The sequence below is a fragment of the Taeniopygia guttata genome, chromosome 4A (genome assembly GCF_048771995.1).
Source record: "Taeniopygia guttata chromosome 4A, bTaeGut7.mat, whole genome shotgun sequence".
NCBI lineage: Eukaryota > Metazoa > Chordata > Aves > Passeriformes > Estrildidae > Taeniopygia > Taeniopygia guttata.
The window spans coordinates 14,666,874-14,686,373 of record NC_133029.1 but is presented as its reverse complement, the minus strand read 5'-3'; the positions used below and the strand labels follow the sequence as shown (position 1 = coordinate 14,686,373).

At 59.4% G+C, this 19,500-nt stretch overlaps 2 protein-coding genes across 6 annotated transcripts; both read left to right on the top strand.

The window, feature by feature from the left end:
- Positions 1-1,391: 1,391 nt before the first annotated feature.
- Positions 1,392-10,939, top strand: LOC100220740 (protein eva-1 homolog C-like). 4 transcript variants are annotated; one of them, XM_072929199.1, is made up of 8 exons: positions 1,483-1,785; positions 4,652-4,851; positions 7,603-7,726; positions 8,005-8,157; positions 8,321-8,461; positions 8,622-8,693; positions 9,035-9,124; positions 9,818-10,939. In XM_072929199.1, the coding sequence occupies exons 1-8, from the start codon at positions 1,704-1,706 to the stop codon at positions 10,201-10,203; spliced, it is 1,248 nt and encodes a 415-aa protein (XP_072785300.1). In that variant the 5' UTR covers positions 1,483-1,703; the 3' UTR covers positions 10,204-10,939. The 4 variants fall into 4 exon arrangements, with proteins under 4 accessions (XP_072785301.1, XP_072785300.1, XP_072785302.1 ...); XM_072929198.1 differs by having other exon boundaries at positions 1,485-1,785; positions 8,321-8,464; XM_072929200.1 differs by lacking the exon at positions 9,035-9,124 and having other exon boundaries at positions 1,392-1,785; positions 8,321-8,464.
- Positions 10,940-13,722: 2,783 nt separating this feature from the next.
- CCNB3 (cyclin B3) lies at positions 13,723-19,384 on the top strand. Of its 2 annotated transcripts, none has more exons than XM_030272730.4 (12): positions 13,723-13,856; positions 15,638-15,756; positions 15,838-15,921; positions 16,082-16,200; positions 16,673-16,775; positions 17,073-17,171; positions 17,328-17,420; positions 17,674-17,811; positions 18,208-18,363; positions 18,638-18,787; positions 18,956-19,086; positions 19,219-19,384. In XM_030272730.4, the coding sequence occupies exons 1-12, from the start codon at positions 13,853-13,855 to the stop codon at positions 19,289-19,291; spliced, it is 1,269 nt and encodes a 422-aa protein (XP_030128590.2). In that variant the 5' UTR covers positions 13,723-13,852; the 3' UTR covers positions 19,292-19,384. The 2 variants fall into 2 exon arrangements, with proteins under 2 accessions (XP_030128590.2, XP_072785296.1); XM_072929195.1 differs by lacking the exon at positions 13,723-13,856 and adding an exon at positions 14,601-14,610.
- Positions 19,385-19,500: the final 116 nt, after the last annotated feature.

Below are 19,500 nucleotides of genomic sequence, written 5' to 3'. Positions count from 1 at the left end.
TCTCCCAGCCCACCACCCTCGGGAGATCCCTGCGTGGGCTTGTGTGAGCCCCCCTCGCTGCCAGGAGCTGGGCTGCACGGGGCAAGCGCTCAGGGGAGCTGAGTGGAGCAGTCTGGGCACATGTCCCTGACGTTCTGAAGCTGAGGCATAGGCCTTGAGTGGAAAATATTGCAAAATCTTAAGCTAAGGGAGGAGACAGAAGATGCTGAAGCATGCCGGGGAGCAGTGGGGAACCCCAGAGTGCCCCTGGCAGCCGCCCAGCTACGTGGTGCTTGGCAGGATGATGGATGGATGTCTTTGGGGCTGACCTTCAGCAGGGCCCCATTCCTGGAACTGGGCTGTTTTGCAGGAAGGATGAACAGCTTGCTTTCCTCCCAGGATGGGAGGGAACTGTTTGCAGTCAGATCTCCCTGGCTGCAGAGACAGCAGGGTCAGCTTCCCAGCACACACGGGCTTAACTCTTAGGCAAGGCCTGTCTCACACCCCTAGACCACATAGGTACCACTGCACAAAATGGGGATCCCCAGTGCTTGAATCAGCTTGTCCCCCCAGCTCAGATAAGCTCCAGCTTTCTCCAAATAATCAAACCCTGATCAGACAGCAATCTCTCTCAAGGCGATTAGGATGGGAATTTATTTTGCATACCCCTGGAGCAGACTCCCCAACAAAGATGTTTCCCCTGCTCCTGTTATAGAGCCCAGAATGGTGCTAACACTAGGGGTTGCAGGGGGGGGAGGCAATTTTTTTCAAAACTTTGGGAGAACTTGGAACCCTACTGGATGGGACAGGACACTGACTCATGCTCCCATAATCAAGAGGTGTGTATTGGTGGCACTGTGAGTGCCCCACAGGGCCGTGGCATTACCCTGATCACAAGCTCGATAGGCAGCACACAGCTCCTGCTGCAGACCTCAGGTGAGGTGTGCCAGTACCCACTGCTGCCACAGCCTCCCCAGCTACCCTGCCTGAGCAGTGCTGGCCCTCTGGGAGCTGTGATGGCTCCTGGCACTGCCAGCTGCTGCTGGCCCTGCTGAGCTCAGCCGGGTGCAGAGCCACCAGCTCCAGCCCCTGGCATTCCCCTCCAGCTGAAGCAGCCAGCAGGGATTTAATCCTGCAGGCGGGGGGCACAGCATGGCACGCTGCCCTCACCCACAAGATGCCAGTACCTGGCCCCACAGAGGCTGTGGGGCAGAAACGTGGCAGCAAAGAGGTCCCTTCCCACACTGTTGGGTGCAGGGTGTTTGTCTTTTCTGCAGGAACAGCCTCCTGGGAGGCAGGTCAGGGAGCCTTTCCCTTCCTCCTCACAGAGTGAATGGCCGGACATTGGCCGAGACTGAGATTACAGCACACATTTATCTGGATTTCTGTGTCTGGGAGGAAGCTCGGGGTACTTTGGAAACCTTGTCAAGCCCAGGGGGAACAGAGGTGGGAGGGAAGGGACTGCCAGCTCCTTTGCCAGCAATGGGATGCCAAGGCACGGGTGCCCTGGGGGAAGTGTTTGTGTGCTGAGTGTCCCAGCTGTCCAAGCAGCCTCTGGCCTTGGGCAGCAGGCTGAGAGTGAGCACACATGTGCCCGGCGAGCCCCGGCACTCGGCAGGGCAGAGAAGCGAGCCATTGTCCCGCGGCTCAGCCGTGCCCAGGCTCAGCCCCCGGGCACCGCCCGGCCCTGGTGCCAGCTGCGGGCTGGGACACGGGGCTGTGCCATGGCCGGGCTGCTCCGGCCAGCGGTCACCGTGGTCCTGCTCTGCTTCGCTGTGAGCCTGGAGGCCAGCCCGGAGCTGTCCGGTGAGTCGGGGGGCGGCAGGGAGCAGGGGGATGCTGAGAACGCGCTGGTGCCATGGGAGGGCAAAGTGACAGCAGTTTGGTGGGGTAGGGACAAGTGAGGTATAAACCATGGCAGGCCAGAGTGAGTTTCCCCAAAATGCTGGGATTTCTTTATCTCCACACAGGGCTGTTCCCACAGCCTCGGTGTGCGTGAGAGTGGCTCCCCAGCTCTGCTGCGCTCTCTTGGGTATTTTGCAGGCAGAAATGCAAAGAAACAAATATCAAGCCAGTCCCTGAGCTTTGCTGAGCATGCCCTCAGCCACGATGCTCATGTTCTTGGTGCTGGGCAGTGTGTAGAGCTGAAGGAGCACCCAGAGCTGCCCTGGCAGCCTTCCCTGCTCCGAGGAGGGGAGGGGGAAGAGTTGGGTTGAAGCTGTACCTGGTCCCTAGACGGAGCTGGTGGCTGTGCCCCACCTAGAGCCACTCGTGAGTCGGGTGCCACAAGATACAGCATGGGCCAGAAGCTCTCCCCAGGGCTATGCCAGTGAACCTTATCGATGTAGACAAGGCACAAATTTGGGATCCCTTCTGTGCCAGCTCTTTGAACAGTCAGGACAGGAGGAGGCAGGCTGGGCACCAGGCATTCCCCACTCACACCTTCCCTTGCTCAGCCGAGCCCAGGTGGGTGAAAGGCTGATGCTGCAGGGTTTGCTGTGGTGAGGAGGATGTGATTTCATCGGGGCAGAGCTAACGGCACAACCACAGCACCGGAGACTGAGTCAGCTCTACTGGCACAAAGTCTGCCTGCAGCCTCCCTGACATGGCTCCACCCAAAAAATCATCTTCACAACTGGCCCAAAAGAGTGTGATGGAGAAACCTCTGCACCCATGGCAATGTTTGAGCCTCAGTTTTAAAATACAAGCCACTGGTGCCTGCAGCTGGCATGACAGCAGAACAGAGTGGCTGCCTCAAGGCTGGATTTGGGGAAACCTATTTCTTTTCACATTTCTTCCCTGAGTTCCTTGACATCCCTAGAATTTGTCTGAGCCCTCTGCATCCAAGGCTGCCCTACATCCAGCAGTGCTGGGTATAGGCAGGTGGGTTTGGAATCAGAGGTCAAGGCCAGGGTGGCTCTGGAACCTTCAGGGGCATCTGACTGCTGCCAGGTGTGGGGCTGGTGCTGCATCTATGGGACTGCTGCAGGGATGCAGAGGAAGGGGATGAGGGCTGGCAGCCTGGGCAGGGTCCTGTGCCCCTCACAGCCCCCAGCATCCAGTGATATGGGGCAACCAGAGGAGAGGGACAGGATAGGGTTTGTCCTGTCCCCTCTTTGTGAACACTGCACTCCAAGGGTCTGATCCAGTCTGTGCCATTCAGAGAACACCTTTGCATCACATTGGAGCTTGGACCTGGTTGAACACCTTGTCTACTGCCATCTACCCTCCTGTACCTCTCCTTTCCTCTCTCCTCCAGCACTCAGAGGAGCAATCAAGGGCTTGCTTCTAGGATGCTGTGGCCAACCACTTGCTCATCCCAGCTTGTGAGGGATAATGCCAAGGGAGACATTAACTCCAGGCTGGAGGCAGCTCCCAGCTGCACCCGCTGACATCCCAGGGAGGGACTCTGACTGCAGATGCTGAGGGGTTAGTGGCAGCACTGAAGGTGAAAGGGGCCCTTTGTGCTGCTGAGCCTGGCACCAGTTTGCAGAGGGGGGTGGGGGAGCTAGTGCTCCCACCTTCTTGTCTTGGTTTGGGGGAGTCTCACACACTGGGGTTCGGGGGACAGGGTGCATGTCCTGCCCTGGGCCCCAGCACTGGCCTGGGGCTGAGCTGCAAGCTCCCCAGAGACCCCAGAGCTGGGGTCTGGGGTCTGTGATCTGCTCAGAAGCTCCATGCTGCCCTGCTGCAATGTCCCAAGCCTCAAAATGATGCTTCCCCTTTGCTTTTGTTTTATTCAAAGATGCAAAGTGATTCATTCGGGGCTTTTTTTCTGCTTTTCTTGCTTCCTCAGCCTTCTCCAGCAACTGGTGCCTGCTCAGAGCACCTGGCAGCTTGAAGATCTCTTACTAAAACAGCTTCCTTGCCCACCCAGTACAGCCTATGCCAGCTGGAGCCAATGCTGCATGTTAAGCCCTTGGAGAGACTGGACAGGACAGTCCCACTTTGTTGTCCCTTGTAGGGAAAAAAACAGGGGCAGTAGTTTGGGACACGAACTAGGCAGGATTGAAAGAAAGAAACATTCAGTGATGGGAATTCAAGGAAGGAAGGAAGGGCCAGTGCCCATTGAAAGGGTTGTGGGCCAGGAATAGTTTGCACCAACACCCTGGGCTTCTTCAGCAGAGACCTGAGGCCAGCTGGGCTCAAGTGATGACTTTGTGGCTCACACTCCTCCATACTCACCCAGCCAGCTGTGGGAGCTTGCAGCAGCCCCTGGACCCTTCTCTCATCCAGCTCATGGCTCAGCTTGTGACAGAGTGCATCCTCCTCACCCTGACTCCAGGGATCACCACTGGGGGACCATCTCTGGCTCACTCTTGTTCTCTCCCCACCATGATTCCATAACAAGCCTCATTTTCTCTAAACACTTGACAGCTCCTTATGGGATTTCCCCATCTTCTCTGGCTCGCTGTACTGCCTCCATCTTTCCTTTCCTGTTACTAACCAGCTCAGCTGTTCTGTGTGCTTCCATGCTCCTGGCAGCAATGCTGTATGCAAGGTTTGCTGCAGGCCCACCTTCTCTGCTGCTGTCCTGCTCTGGTCTTGGTCACCCCATAAGTGCCTCATTTCAAGATATCCTCACTGCACCAGCACTTGGGTGCCTAAGTGCCACCACTGCCGTGGCTCTGGTGGCTCCTCTGGACAACGCCACCCCTGCTTTCCCTTCCAGGGTACCTGCGCAAGGTGCTGAGGAACCACACTGCCCACACCTGTGATGGAGAGCAGCTCCTCATCGTCTGCCCCCGCAAAACCACCATCAGCATCCTGGGGGCCTTCTATGGGCGCCGAGTGCCCAGCACCAACCTTTGCCCCAGCCCTGACGATGCCTCCCAGGAGAGCACCGAGTGCACGTCTGCCACTGCCCACCTGGTAAGGGAGGGACCCCAGGGCCAGGCTGACACCCTCTGTCCCACATCACTGAGCTGCTTGGGCTGGGGCTGCAGGCAGAGCAGCCTCCCCATGCCCTGGGGACGTTTCCATCAGCATCAGGATTACAGAATCATGGAATCAAAGAATCACAAACCCTTCTTGAACCCTGTTAGGCTTGGTGCTGAGACCACTGCTCTGGGGAGCCTGATCCCAACCACCCTCTGTGAGAGGAGCCTTTTTCTAATATCCAGCCTAAGCCTGCCCTGATACAACTTCAGCCCATTTCAGCAGGTCCTGTCACTGGTCACCACAGAGGAAAGATCAGTGCTTGCTCCTTCTCTTCGCTTTGCAAGGAAGTTGTAGATTGAAATGAGGACTCCCTCAGACTCCTCCAGGCTGAACAGGCCAAGTGTCTTCAGCCAGTCCTCATAAGGCTTCCCATCAAGGCCCTTCACAATTTGTTGCCCTCCTTTGGATGCTAATAGTTTATTATCTTTCTTATATTACGGTGACCAAAGCTACACACAATATTCAAAGTGAGGTTGCCCCATGCAGAGCAGAGATGTGCAATCCCCTCCCTGGCCTGGCTGAGCCTGATGCCATCCAGGACAAGGTTGGCTCTCCTGGCTGCCAGGGCACTGCTGACCAATATTCAGGTTGTTGTTGACCAGGACCCACGGGTCCCTTGCTGCAGCACTGCTTTCAAACATCAGATTTGTCCATACACCCGGGGCTGCCCGTTCCCAGGTGCAGAATCCAGCACTTTCCCTTGCTGAATTTCCTATGGTTGGTGATTGCACAGTCCTCTCATTTCTTGAGGTCTGTCTGTGGGGCCTTTCTGCCTTCCAGTGAGTCAACAGTTCCTCATAGGTTTGTATCATCTGTGATTCACTGTGGGGCCCTTTTCCTAGACCGTTTTTGGAAGTTAAGGGTGGAAAAGATGTTCTGCCATGTGTTCCAGGGTAGAGCCTGGCAGGAGGCACTGCTGTGTCCGGAGATGGCTTTTGGGGATCCCACAGGAAGCAGCCAGCTCACAGAATGCCCTGGCACCTGGAGAGGGGTAGTGCCATAGCCCAGCTCTTGGGCTCACAAAGTGAGACAGGACCCCCTGAGCTGCTGCACTCACCCCTGTGGCTGCATCCCCTGGGGTCAGCACAGAACTTGGCTCTTCCCCAGCCAGAAGCAGCACCCATCGGTGCTGGCAGCTCCCAGGGACTGGATTGGTGAAGCAGACCAAGGGGGTGCCTGTTTGATGGCAGCAGCTGGTGCAGGGAAAGGGCAGGAAAGCAGAGGCTGACAGAAGAAAAGGGATGGAACCTCCTCAAAGCTGATGCCTAGGTCCCTCAATGGGGACATCTAGGACCCTGTTCCAGCTCCTTGCTAAGGCTAGGGCAAACCTGCTGCAAAGCCAGCGACTGCAACTGCCTACAAGAACAGGGAATGAGCCAGTGCCCTGCTTAGGAGCTCACGGGGCTTTCCTGCTTGGTCCTGCTCCAAGCATAATCCCCTTCTGGGATCCTGAATGCTCCAGGAGCTGGTCCCGTGAGCCACCCTGCAAAGGCAGCTCTCTGCAGGACAGAGAGCACGGCCTGGCACGGTGCCTGGCACGGTGCCTGGCAGCAGGGGCAGGTCTGAAGCGGGTGAGCACAGCTCGGGCTCACACCGGGTCAGCGGTGCGGTGCCATGCTGGCACAGGGCTGGAATAGCCTCTGGCTGCCCAAGGAACGGGCACGGCCGGAGGGCAGAGCCGAGCTGCTGCCAAGGCTCAGCTCTGGGAGGAGACATCGCTGGTGTTTGCTCGGTGAATTTCCGTTCTGGCAGGCGGGGAAGAGCAGGGCAGGCTCAGTCCCGAGCTGGGCGGGGGGGACAGGGACACAGGAGGGGAAGGAGAGATGAGAAGGGCCCCGTTTGGGGCGCTGGGGTCCCGGGCCTGGCTCCCGAAGGGATAACACGGGAATCAACCGCGGGGACCGCGGGGCAGGAGGGGACATAGCCGGGGGACAGGAGGGGACAGAGCCGGGGGACAGGAGGGGACACGGGCGGGGGACAGGAGGGGACACAGCCGGGGGACAGGAGGGGACAGAGCCGCGGGGAAGGAGGGAACAAGGGCGGGGGACAGGAGGCACAGCCGGGGGACAGGAGAGGACACGGGCGGGGGACAGGAGGGGACACGGGCGGGGAACAGGAGGCACAGCCGGGGGACAGGAGAGGATACGGGCGGGGCAGGAGGGGACACAGACCGCGGAGCAGGAGGGGACACGGGTGGGGGACAGGAGGGGACAGAGCCGGGGGGCAGGAGGGGACACGGGCGGGGGACAGGAGGGGACACGGGCGGGGCCCCCCGGCCCGCGGGTGCGCCCTGGGCCCCACCTTGTGGCCACGCGGGGACATTGCAGGGACCGGGGACGCCGGCTGGGGGGACAGTGACACGCGTGGGATGGCACGGCACGGGATGGCATGGCATGGCATGGCATGGCATGGCATGGCATGGCATGGCATGGCATGGCACGGCACTGAGATGCCACCACAAGTAGTAGCAGCTGTGTAGGGCACACAGCTCACTGTGGGTGCAAGGGGGACACTGGTTCAGGAATGGGCACTGGAATTGCAATGTCTGCATCAGGGGTGGGCAGGAGCAGCTATGGGACACTTCTGTGGGGTGGGAGGCTCATTCCCTGAGCATGGTGAAGGAGGATAGAACAGCCTCAGGACTTCTCACCCAACTCACACCTTTCGCACTCTGCTCTCCAGAAGCTGCTGGCTGAGTGCCAGGACCAGCAGTGGTGCCAGTTCTCAGTGCACAGCCAGGTCTTTGGGCCAGACCCATGCCCTGGGACACACAAGTATCTCATCGCTTCCTACAAGTGCCGGCCAGGTGAGCTGGAGCACGGGCTGGGCAATACTGCATGGGCTCTCCCTGGCCTCGGGGCTCTCCCTGACCTTGGGGCTCTCCCTGGCCTCGGGGCTCTCCCTGGCCTCAGGGCTCTCCCTGGCCTCGGGGCTCTCCCTGGCCTCAGCTTTCTGCCCCCTCAGAAAGGGGCAGGAAGGGGAGCACAGCTGCTCCTGCAGTTCGCAGCCCTCTTTCAACCCTTCCCCTGGCCTAAGAGAGGTGATTCAGGATGCATTGGGGCACTCAGCGATGTCACTCCCCAGGGAACCATCGGGTCAAGACTGTGTGCGAGAACGACAAGCTCAGGCTGCAGTGTCGACCAAAATCCATCCTGGCCATTTATTCTGCAAGTTATGGACGATTCCTGCGGGGCAAACCGGAATGTGATGCCTTGAACACTGGAGAACCCCATATAGGTATGGCAGAAATGTTTGAGACAGAAATGGGGCAGGAATCACGCACAGAGCATGGCACAAGTCCACCTCTGGGCTGTACCTGTCCCTTGGCCTCTGCTGGCTGCTGCCCAGCAGGGAGGGGCAGGCAGCTCTGCCCATGGGTCAGTGCCTCATGTCTCTGCAGAGTGCGTGGCTCCAGACGCTCTGCGCAGGGTCTCCAAGAAGTGTCACCGCAAGGGGAACTGCACCGTGGCTGCTGACAAGGCCACCTTCGGGGACCCGTGCCTCCCTGGCATGAAGAAGCAGCTGCGAGTCTCTTACACCTGTGGTGAGAGCTCCCCACGGAGCCAGGGGCACGGGGGTCCCTGTGGAGCGTCTGCTCTGCCCACCTGTGCCAGGCAGGCAGGGCCGTGGGGCTCCCCAGGGAGGCAGGGGCTGCAGGGGAGCAGCAGGGTGGTGATGCTCGCTGTGTGCTCTCCTTGCAGTGCCCAAGCAGCTGCTGGAGGAGGTGGGCCCTGACACCTCGGACCCCTTCCTGCTCTCGGACTACATGCACGGTAACGTGGGGGGAGGAAGGTTACACCACAAGCAGTGTGGCAGCGTGTCTGTGCTCGGGTGAACCCAGCATGGTTTGCCTGCATGCCTGGTACCAGCTCCAGCCCAGCATCCCTGTCCCACGGTGGGAGCCATCCCTCGGTCAGTGCCCATCCTGAGGGGATGGAGGTGGCATCTGCTGCGAGCAGGGGAGAGGAAGACACACGGGACATCCCTGTGGACAGCAGAGCATTGTGCAGGAAGGATGGAGTGCGGTGTGGGGAAGGGCAGGCAGGAGAGGCAGCCGGGACACGGGGCACCAAGAGCACCTCGTGCCTCAGCCTGCATCCCCTTGTCACTGCAGGTGGCTGGTACAAAGGGCCCAGGTTCTCCAGGCTCCAGGAAGACCGCATGATTTTTACTAGCTCTCTGGCAGCTTTTGCTCACCTTTGGGGTATGTGCCCTCCCTGGGTCTCACGCAGCACCTGGGGAAACAGGACAGGCTGGGGGGTGGCTGACATCCCAGATGGCCCCAGCTCAACCCAGGGCTCATCTCAGAGCAGCCAGACCCCAAACCTCTCCAGCAGGGCCAACAGGCACATGAAGGAGCAGGGCACCGAGCCCCCATGCTGGGTTTGGGGTGGACAGGTAGGGTGGGAACTCAGAGGTGCAACGAGCCTCAAAGTCTCACAGTATCAAGAGTCATGGTGTGGCTACAGTCCTGCCTGTGGACATTCCTTTTCCAACAGGCCAGATTACCCACTGAGTCTTTTCCTTCCTGCCCTGTCTGCAGGCACTGATGGAGACCACCTCTCTGCAGGCAAAAATTTCCCTTGCCAGAGGAAATTATTCATTTAATCCCCCAAAGGATTATTCTTTCCCCTGCTCTGCCTACCCCACATGCCAGTGGAGGTTTCCTTTGGGGAAAGGCCCATTTCAGGACTGGTGGGTGCTGATGAGGCTCTAGGTAATACTTCCATGATCACTGGGGCAGGGTCTGTCCTGTCTCTGCAGCTTGGGTGGCGAGGGCATCCCTGCTCCCCTCTTCTTACTCCCATATGCCTGGCAGAGGAGCTTTGCAGGCACTTATACCTCACAACTGCAGGGCAGTTTGTACCTTGGTGCCTTTCTTCCCTTTTCCCTTCAGGTGTCCCAGAGAAAGTTGCCCTTTACTTTCTTTGTGGAGTCTCAGGAGGCCTCATGCTGCTGCTGTGCATCATCAGCCCCAAAACAACCTTCCTCCAGGAGGTGGGGCAGGCTCTCAAAGACCCCGAGCTGGGCAGCAGCTCAGAGCTGGGCAGGACCAAGCTGCGGGATGAGCAGGATGAGGACGTCCCTGATGACAGCTCCTCAGACTCCTCCTTCCGCCGCCTCACCCGCACCTACCGGGGCACTGACAGCATCTTCGGCCCCGAGCTGACTGCAGCTATGGAGGGAGCAGTGGAGCACCAGGGCCACAGTGGGGACGAGATCTGGATGCCCAAGGAGTCAAGCCCATATGCCATCCACAAGATCAAATCGGCCACCAAATAAGAACTGGAAGAAAACGGCCGGAGGGCAGCAGAGGGGTGCAGGCTCAGGGGGATCTGGCACCACAGAGACATAAGAGTTTGGGCTCCTTGGGGTGACTGGACATCCTGAGCAGCAGCAGGGTCTGTGTCCATCAGCCCACTGCTCCACCAGCATGGAAACCTCTAACTGGGGGTGACATGCATACCCTCGGTGTGATGAGGGGCTGTGTAATGGTTCTGTGGGCCATGGGCTCCTTTGCCACAGACGCCACTAACCCTAACCTAACCTCCCTGTTCTCAGCTTGCATTGTCTGGCTCTAGAGTTTAACCCTGCTCAGCTGTGCCAAGCCCACCCTGAGCCCTTGGAGGCTGCTTGCTCCTATTCCTGCTTGGGTGCTGGCTTCCACTCCTGGTGCTGCAAACACACCCTGCACTCGGGCACTGTGTCAGCAGCAGAGAGGCAGGAATGGCCAGGACACAGGGAGAGGCAGGTGGAGTGGGTGTGCAAGCACAGCACAGCCCCACCAGGGTGCATGCCATGCAGCCCTGCTGTGCCAAGGGAACTACTCCCCAGGCTGTGGCCACTGGCAGCTCAGCACAACACAGGCTCTCACCTCCCTGCAGGCATTCAGGAGCTCTGTCACCCCGTGTTGCTCTATGCTTTCTTCTCTACTTTCCTCAGTGGCAGGAGAGCCCCAAGTTTTAACTTTGCTGTGTTTTTTTCCAGTCAATAAATGCAACAGCTCTTTGGCACAATATCTCTCCCTGACCCTGGTCATTAATAATGGAAAGGGGAAAAAGGAAGAGGCAAAGCTCAGCCCTCCCTGTGCAGAGAAGCACCTTGCCTCGCACCAGCACTTCTGGCACTGGGCCATGGGAAGCAGCAAGTTGGGCCTGTTTCACCACAGGAAGGAATAAGGGGAAAGGGGAAAAGCAGTCCATCTGGATCCCAGGAATGATGCTTCCCTGGCCTTGCTGCTCTTCTTCAGCCCGGGGCTTCCCATCTGGTAAGCAGTCCTGGAGCAGAGGTCCCCAGGTACCATGCAGAGGGGCTTCTCAGCAGTCCTGCAGTGTCAGGAAGGCAGGCTGGGACTGGGTCTGCTCCAACTCGAAAAGGCAGCACTGGCTTTTTTTGTGCTGTGGGAAGAGGCTGGATGGAAGCAGCAACCCAGCTCTCCTTGCCAAAGGGACATGCCAGGCACAAATGCTCCTGAGCCTGCACACAGCAGAGTCCAGCGGGAGGAGCCAAGGACCTGCATTCTACCTGATTTGGGGGTTTGCTGAGGGAATGGCAGAGCTAAGGAGAGCTGGCAGAGGTCTCACCTCCAGCTGGCCCCCAGCATCCACACATTGTGAGCAGGACTGAGACCACAGCCTTGCCTCGATGCTTGGACAGCTGGCACAGCTCCTGCTGCACACCCATGGCTTCACCTTGCACTTCTTGCTCTCCTCATCTTTTCTCCCACACGCCCCATGTCCAGGGGCAATTTCAGCTTGTGTGGTGGGAGTCACGCCCCTGTAGCAGGGCTGGGATTCCCAGGGGCCTTGCCAGGAGCACCAGCATGGCAGTGCTTTGGAGACTGGAAAAGCCAGCTTCCCAGTGCCAAGCCTGGGCAGGACAGGTAGACATGAACCTTTCCCAAAGCAGGGAGCTCATCCCAGCCTCCACAGAGCTGTGGGCAGACTTGGATGGGAGTTTGGGCTGAGGATCTTATCCCACGGGATAACCACTGGCAGTGGGATGTGTCCTGGCTCTGTCTGGCACCAGCTTGTATTTCTGGCCGGGCTATGCATAGGGCAAGGCAGGCACCTGGATCCCACAGGATCCCAAACCAAGAGCAAGCAAGCCTCAGGGAGCCCCCAGGCCAAGGTCAGAAGCAGTGACACCGGGGCAGCTGGGGCTGTAGAGGACAAGTGGCCAAGGAGGGAACAAGGTGGGCTGGAGCTGCAGCAACCCTGACCAGTTTTGGGTCTGAAGGGACTCAAGATCTGTGTGACCCAGGTTTAAACCTCCAGTGAAGCTGTGAGCAGAATTCTGCTCCTGGCTGTCTGCAGTCCAGGTCTTTCTGCTGGAGAGGTGGCAGAGCTGCCTGCATGCAGGAGGTGTGCAGCATGCATGCAAGCTGTGTGCCTGATCCTGCCCATACAGCCCGTGGGCAGCAGGTTTAAATCCCCTCAGATGCTGGCACTGCTGTGTTTCCCTGGCCAGGGGTTCATCAGCTCCACCCACAACAGCAGCACATGGGTGTGCAATTATCTGAAAGGATTTTCTTGGGTTAAACTTAGGAATTTGAAAGGTTTTTCTGGGAATCTGGTGGCCAAGGGGAAGCTCTTCTCTGCTGCAGTGCTGAGCTCTGCTGAGTTTACCTCAGAGGGGCTTCACTTGTGCCAGAGCTCAGTGCCCAAAAGCTGCTGAGGGCACAGGACCACTGCATGGTGGTGGTGTGAGAGCAAAGAACTGCTGGAAACTCAAAAAGGAGCAGAGTGATACAGCGAGCATCAAGTATAAAAACATAGATCATGTGTCTCACACGTGAAAAGTGGGTGGCTTTTCCAAGACTAGTTTATCACGGAACAAAGCAAGCTGTGGGTGTGAGGAGTCTCATGCATTGACTCCAAACCAGCTGACAGCCCGAGCCAGCCTTTTCCGAGCTCTCCCTGCCCAGCAGCCCGGCTGCACGGCAGGGTCTCCCCAAGAACTGCAGTGCCCTCAGGGCCGGTCCCTGACACACGTGGGGTGCTCTTACCCTCGGCAGATGTTCGGTAAGTGGCCGGTCTCTCATCCAACCCCGTAGCACAATGACTGTGAAGTGACTGTGACATCCTGTCCTGAGGATGATGGGGCAGTCCCAGTGAGCCTCACCCCGAACTTGGTCAGCCTGTAGGACGCCACATGAGCAGTGCTCCTGTGCTACTGCAGACAGTGAAAGTAGGTTTAGACTGGATATAATAAAATATCTCCCCTGTGAGGGTGGGCAGGCCCTGGCACAGGTGCCCAGAGCAGCTGTGGCACCCCTGGATCCTGGCAGTGCCCAAGGCCAGGCTGGACATGGGGCTGGGAGCAGCCTGGGACAGTGGGAGGTGGCCCATGGCAGGGGATGGAACGGGTTGAGTTTAATGTCCCGTCCCACCCAAAGCGCAGTGATTATCCAAGCGATCCGAGCGCTCCCTTCCCGACGCTGGGTGAGGGAAGGTGCGCGGCCAGCACACCCTGCCCCAAACCGGAGCTGCCCAGGCCGGTGGGAAAGGGCAGCCCCGAGGTCTGGGAGGCCCAGCAGGCTGCGGAGGCGATGGAGGCAGTGACCCCAGCCCCCCAATGCCTGCGGGGGCCGCTCCGCCCGCCGCAAGCACCGCAGCGCCGGGGCCGCCATGCCGGCGCTGCGCAGCGCAGAACGGATTTAAACGGCGCCCGCTCCCACCAATCAGCGCCCGCCCTGCCCGGCGCTCGCCCCGCCCCTGCCGCATGCTCGCCTTTCCATTGGTCGCCGGCGTTGAATTTTAAACCCTGCCGCCCTGCCCCTTAGCAACTGCATCCCTGCGCGCACGCCGATTGGCCGCCGCCTGGCACCGCCTCGCACGCTGATTGGGCGAGGCTCGGCCAGTGCCGGCCGGCCGCTACCGAACTGCTACTTTCAAAAGTGCCGGGCCGCAGGTGCGGGCAGCGAGCGGGCATGGGTGAGTGGGGACGGGATACCGGGTATGGGGACAGCGAGCGGGCATGGGTGAGTGGGGACGGGGTATGGGGGAGTGGGGACAGCGAGCGGGCATGGGTGAGTGGGGAGAGAGTATGGGGGAGTGGGGACAGCGAGCGGGCATGGGTGAGTGGGGACAGCGAGAGGGTATGGGTGAGTGGGGACGGGATACCGGGTATGGGGACAGCGAGCGGGCATGGGTGAGTGGGGACGGGATATGGGGGAGTGGGGACAGAGTACCGGGTATGGGGACAGCGAGCGGGCATGGGTGAGTGGGGACGGGATACTGGGGTATGGGGACAGCGAGCGGGCATGGGTGAGTGGGGACAGCGAGAGGGTATGGGTGAGTGGGGACGGGATACCGGGTATGGGGACAGCGAGCGGGCATGGGTGAGTGGGGACGGGATACTGGGGTATGGGGACAGCGAGCGGGCATGGGTGAGTGGGGAGAGAGTATGGGGGAGTGGGGACAGAGTACCGAGTATGGGAACAGCGAGCGGGCATGGGTGAGTGGGGACAGAGTACTGGGTATGGGGACAGCGAGCGGGCATGGGTGAGTGGGGAGAGAGTATGGGGGAGTGGGGACAGAGTACCGGGTATGGGAACAGCGAGCGGGCATGGGTGAGTGGGGACAGAGTACCGGGGTATGGGGACAGCGAGCGGGCATGGGTGAGTGGGGAGAGAGTATGGGGGAGTGGGGACAGAGTACCGGGTATGGGAACAGCGAGCGGGCATGGGTGAGTGGGGACAGAGTACCGGGTATGGGGGAGTGGGGACAGAGTACCGGGCATGGGTGAGTGGGGAGAGAGTACCGGGCATGGGGGAGTGGGGAGAGAGTACCGGGCATGGGGGAGTGGGGACAGAGTACCGGGTATGGGGGAGTGGGGACAGGGTATGGGGGAGTGGGGAGAGCCGGGCATGGGTGAGTGGGGAGAGCGTACCGGGATATGGGGGAGTGGGGAGAGGGTACCGGGCATGGGGGAGAGCGTACCCCGGGCACGGGGGAGTGGGGAGAGGGTACCGGGCATGGGGGAGAGCGTACCCCGGGCACGGGGGAGTGGGGAGAGCGTACCCCGGGCACGGGGGAGTGGGGAGAGCCGGGCGTGGGTAAATGGGGAGGGAGCACCCTGGGCATGAGTGAGTGGGGAGACAACATCCTGGGCATGGGTGACTGGGGGGGATCCCTTCCCGGGGGGATCCCTCCCCGGTTATGGGTGAGTGGTGCCTCAGGGCTGCGGGGGAGTGAGCAGCACTGGGACCCATAGTTGGTGGCAGGCATGGGGACCCTGGAGGGTGCAAGGGAGTAAGGACTGCCAAGATCCCCAGCTCCCCTGGGAACTCTGGGGGATGCAGGAGAGAGGGGAACTTTGGGACTCCTGACTCCCCCAGGGGACCCTGAGTTTGTGGGAGAATGGGGATCTCCAAGACCTCCAGCTCTCTGAGGAAGTTCGAGCCCTTGCATCCTTCTCTGGGGTGCAGGAATGTGGGAATTGCCTGTCCCCCCTACCACCTTGCCCAGCAGAGTGCTTTTGCTGGTGGTCTTTGGGGTCTGTGTTCTTTCCTCCCTGGGAGCACCCTAGCCAGATTTGTCCCTCGCCAGGGCTTGTCTTGGGGCACCACCCACCTGCCATGCTCAGGGAAAGCTCAGTCCTGCTATGCTGACCCCCAGGAGGGACAAACATCCTCCTGTGCTGCCCCAAGCTGGGAGGGTGTCCCTGGAGGCAGGGGGGCAGCAGCCTCCATCAGACCATGCTTTGCCCCCAGCTTGCTCACAGAGACCGAGGGAGAGGGTGCCATTGCCACGCAATGCCAAGATGCTGACCACCAAACAGCCCCGGGCAGGCAAGGCAGGCCCTGCTACAGAGAATGTCGACCCTGAAAAGGTGAGCACCGAGCCAAGGGAGGGCTGTTGGGGGGCTCCTGTGGGGCTGCTGAGCACCATCTTCTAACAGCCTCCATTGCAGGAGGAGAGCTCTCATGCCAAGAGGTCTTCATCCTCACCCCAGGGCGGGCCCAAGAAGAGATCAGCGTTTGGAGACCTCACCAATGTGAGTGCTTCTGTGGGGGTGGGGGCTCTGGTGTGCCCTGTGAGCTCCCCGTGCTGGGGGGCTCACCCCATGCCCATGAGGAAGAGGAGAGCTCTCCCTGCAGAGCATCCCTTGCTTTCCACCGTGCAGCCCCTGCATGCCCCTGTTGTGACCCAAACAGGCTCGCAAGAACCAGGTGGTGGCAGGCAAGAAGGAGGCTGTGAAGGCTGCTCCACCCAAGGCACAGAAGGCACATAATGCTTTAGGGGTGGCCAAGAACAACGAAATCAACCTTAAAAAGTGAGTAGCTGGGGGCAGGGGTTTGCTGCAAACTTGTCCCATGGGGACAAGTAGTAGGGGCTTCCCTTGGGTGATGGAGGCTGAGCCAGATGCAGGAGGGAGCTAGTATAGCTATTATAAATGGCATCAGGTTCTGGCAGGGGAGGGTTAGGTTGGGTATGAGGAAAAATTTCTTCCCCAAAAGGGCTGTCCAGCCCTGGCACAAGCTGTCCAGGACAGTTGTAGAGTCACCTTCCATGGAAGGATTTAAAAGTCATGTGGATGTGGCCCTTGGGGACATTGTTTAGTGGTGGGCATGGCAGTGCTGGGGGAACTTAAGGTCTTTTCCAACCAGAGTGGTTCTAGGAGTCTGTGGGGATATTTTAGGGGTGGTTTTGCCCCTTTCTGAAGCAGCAAGAGTCTCTGGAAGGCCCCTTTAAACCAAGAAGTTTGGTCTTCTCCCAGCAGTGATTTATGCTCTTGTGCTTCCCAGGTCAATGAAGAAAACTCCCCCAACAGCTCCTGCAGAGCCCAGAGTGGATCCTGTGCCAGAGAAGCTGGTGTCTGTACAGGAACTGAAGCCCCCTGAGCAGAGGGTAGGGACCCTGGGCTGCAGCACTGCCCCAGGCCCGTCACAGCACTGGTCTGTGGCTGCCACTGGTGGTGCTCGGGCACCAGGCAGTGCTCTGGGCCTCAGCCAGGGTGATGGAAAGCTGGGGAGGGGGACAAAGTGCACCACCATCTTCCTTCAGGAATCCTCCCCTGGGCAGGGACTGCAGGGTGACGAGGGCAGGGAGGAAAAGTGGGGTGCAGAGAAGCAGCAGCCTTGCCCTAAGAAGGGGACTGGCACTCACAGGGCCTCCCCCTTACTGCTGCCTCCTCCATGCCTGCAGGTGCCAGCAGTGGAGGACATTGACAAGGAGCAGCTGGGTGACCCCTACGCCAACGCAGAGTATGCCAAGGAGATCTTTGAATACATGCGGGAGAGAGAGGTGGGTGATGCCTGTCCAGGGGGTGACAGCCCTGTCCAGGGAAGGAGTGACTGCCCAGAGGCTCTGACCACCTGGCAGGGGGCTGCACAGGGTGAGAAGGGGCTTGTTTGAGGGTGGGGATGTTTGCCCTGTCCCTCACAGCTGGCTCTTTGGCAGGAAAAATTCCTGCTCCCTGACTACATGGAGAAGCAGACAGACATCAGTGGGGACATGCGTGCTATCCTTGTGGACTGGATGGTGGAGGTGCAGGTGAGAGGGCTCAGCTTTGTGCAGAGCAGCCCCCATGCTGCCTTTGGCACGTGTGCCCTGTGTGCCAGCAGAGGCTCCTGCAAGCATTCCCAGTGCAGAGCTGATCCTCCCCGGGGTGGGCTCGGGATGAGCCCACACCCCACCCTCTGAGCCTGGCCATAGGCAGCCCTGGCCTCTGTGAGAGCTGGAAGGAGCTGGCCAGGCACAATTGCTGTCTGGCACTCTGTTCTGATCCCCAGTCTCGTTCTTGCAGGAGAACTTTGAGCTGAACCATGAGACACTATACCTGGCTGTGAAGCTAGTGGACCACTACCTGGTGGAGGTGGTGAGCATGAGGGAGAAGCTGCAGCTCATCGGCTCCACTGCCATCCTCATTGCCTCCAAATTTGAGGTGACTCTTTGTGTGCCCTCCTGGGGTGCAGGGGCAGAGGGGCTGTGCCTCTATGGTCCCTGGGGGGTTTTAGAGAAGGCCAGCTTACTGCCCTGAGGTGGCATGTCTGTCACGTTCCTCCTTCCTGTCCCAAGGGCTGCCAACACAGTCCTGATGGGCTGAAACCTGTGTCCTGCTGTCACTGGACCATCAGGATACCTTAGTTTACTTAATGCAGACATGATGCTCAAGCCAAGGGCTGGAGAGTGTGGACATAACAAAGTCCCACGGGTGTTAGCAGTCCTTGCTGAGTCCAGCAGCACATGAACACTTGCAGGGCCTGCAGGATGGCTGGGATCTCCTGGGTGAGGCCAGGATGAGCCCCTGCTGGGGTGCTGAGCAGTTGTGCCCCTACAGGAGCGGTGCCCACCGTGTGTGGATGATTTCCTCTATATCTGTGATGATGCCTACAAGCGGGAGGAGCTGATTGCCATGGAGATGAGCATCCTCAGCACCCTCAAGTTTGACATCAACATCCCCATCCCCTACCGCTTCCTGCGGCGCTTTGCCAAGGTGAGTGGCTTTCGGAGGGTGGGCTGGGTGCCCCCAGGCACCCCTGCTGTTGGCTGGCATTGCTGGAGCTTCAGGCTCCCAGCTGGCAGCAAGGAAACTTCATCCAAATCCCCTCAAACGCATTCAGGGGTGTGAGGGTGGTGGTCTGGGTTGGCTGGGGGTGTGTGGGATCCCTGTCCTGTGCCCCAGAGGCAGCATTCTAGGTCCTGGAAAGGCTGGGACGGGTAGCAGCGTTGCTGAAAAGGCTGAGCCCTTCCCTGCCCACCGGCTGCAGTGTGCCCGTGCCACCATGGAGACGCTGACGCTGGCCCGCTTCCTGTGCGAGATGACCCTGCAGGAGTACGACTACGCCCGCGAGAGCCCCTCCAAGCTGGCTGCCAGCTGCCTGCTGCTGGCACTCACCATGAAGAACCTCGGGGGCTGGGTGAGTACTGTCCCTGCTGAGACAGCCTGGGAGGCGCTGCAGGGGGATGCAATGGACCAGTGAGTGGGTGATGCACTAGGGCTGTGATCGGATTTGGATGCTGGAAAAGGGAAAAGGATGGCTGTCCTGTCACTGAGGACATGGCTTAGCCCTGCTGTCCCCTTGCAGACCCCTACTCTGGAGTACTACAGTGGGTACAGTGCCCAGGACCTGCACCCCCTGGTGAAGAGGCTGAATTTCCTGCTCACGTACCAGCCCCGCGACAAGCTGAACGCTGTGCGCAGCAAGTACTCACACAGGTGAGGGTCGGGGGAATGTCCCAGCGAGTGACACCACCAGCGTGCCACCCTGGGGCTCTGTAGGGATCTGGGAGCACTGGTGGAGGGGTGTCAGGGCTGTGGTTGAGCTCTAAGCCAACGTGTTCCTTCCAGGGTCTTCTTTGAGGTTGCCAAAGTCACCCCCATGGACATGCTCAAGCTCGAGGAGACACTCACTAGCTCCTAGCCCTACTCTGTGAATAAGCCTGTAAATAACGGGGTACCCTCAAGGGTGGTACCATGTACATAAGTAATAGTAATTTTAACTGAGGAAGAGGGGGGGAGGGGAAAAAAAAAGTCATGTGTAACTGTTAATAAAATGTTTGTTGTACATGCTGGCACTGGAGACTGAGCCCAGCACTGTACTTCCCTGTGTGGTGATGAGACAGAGGGTGA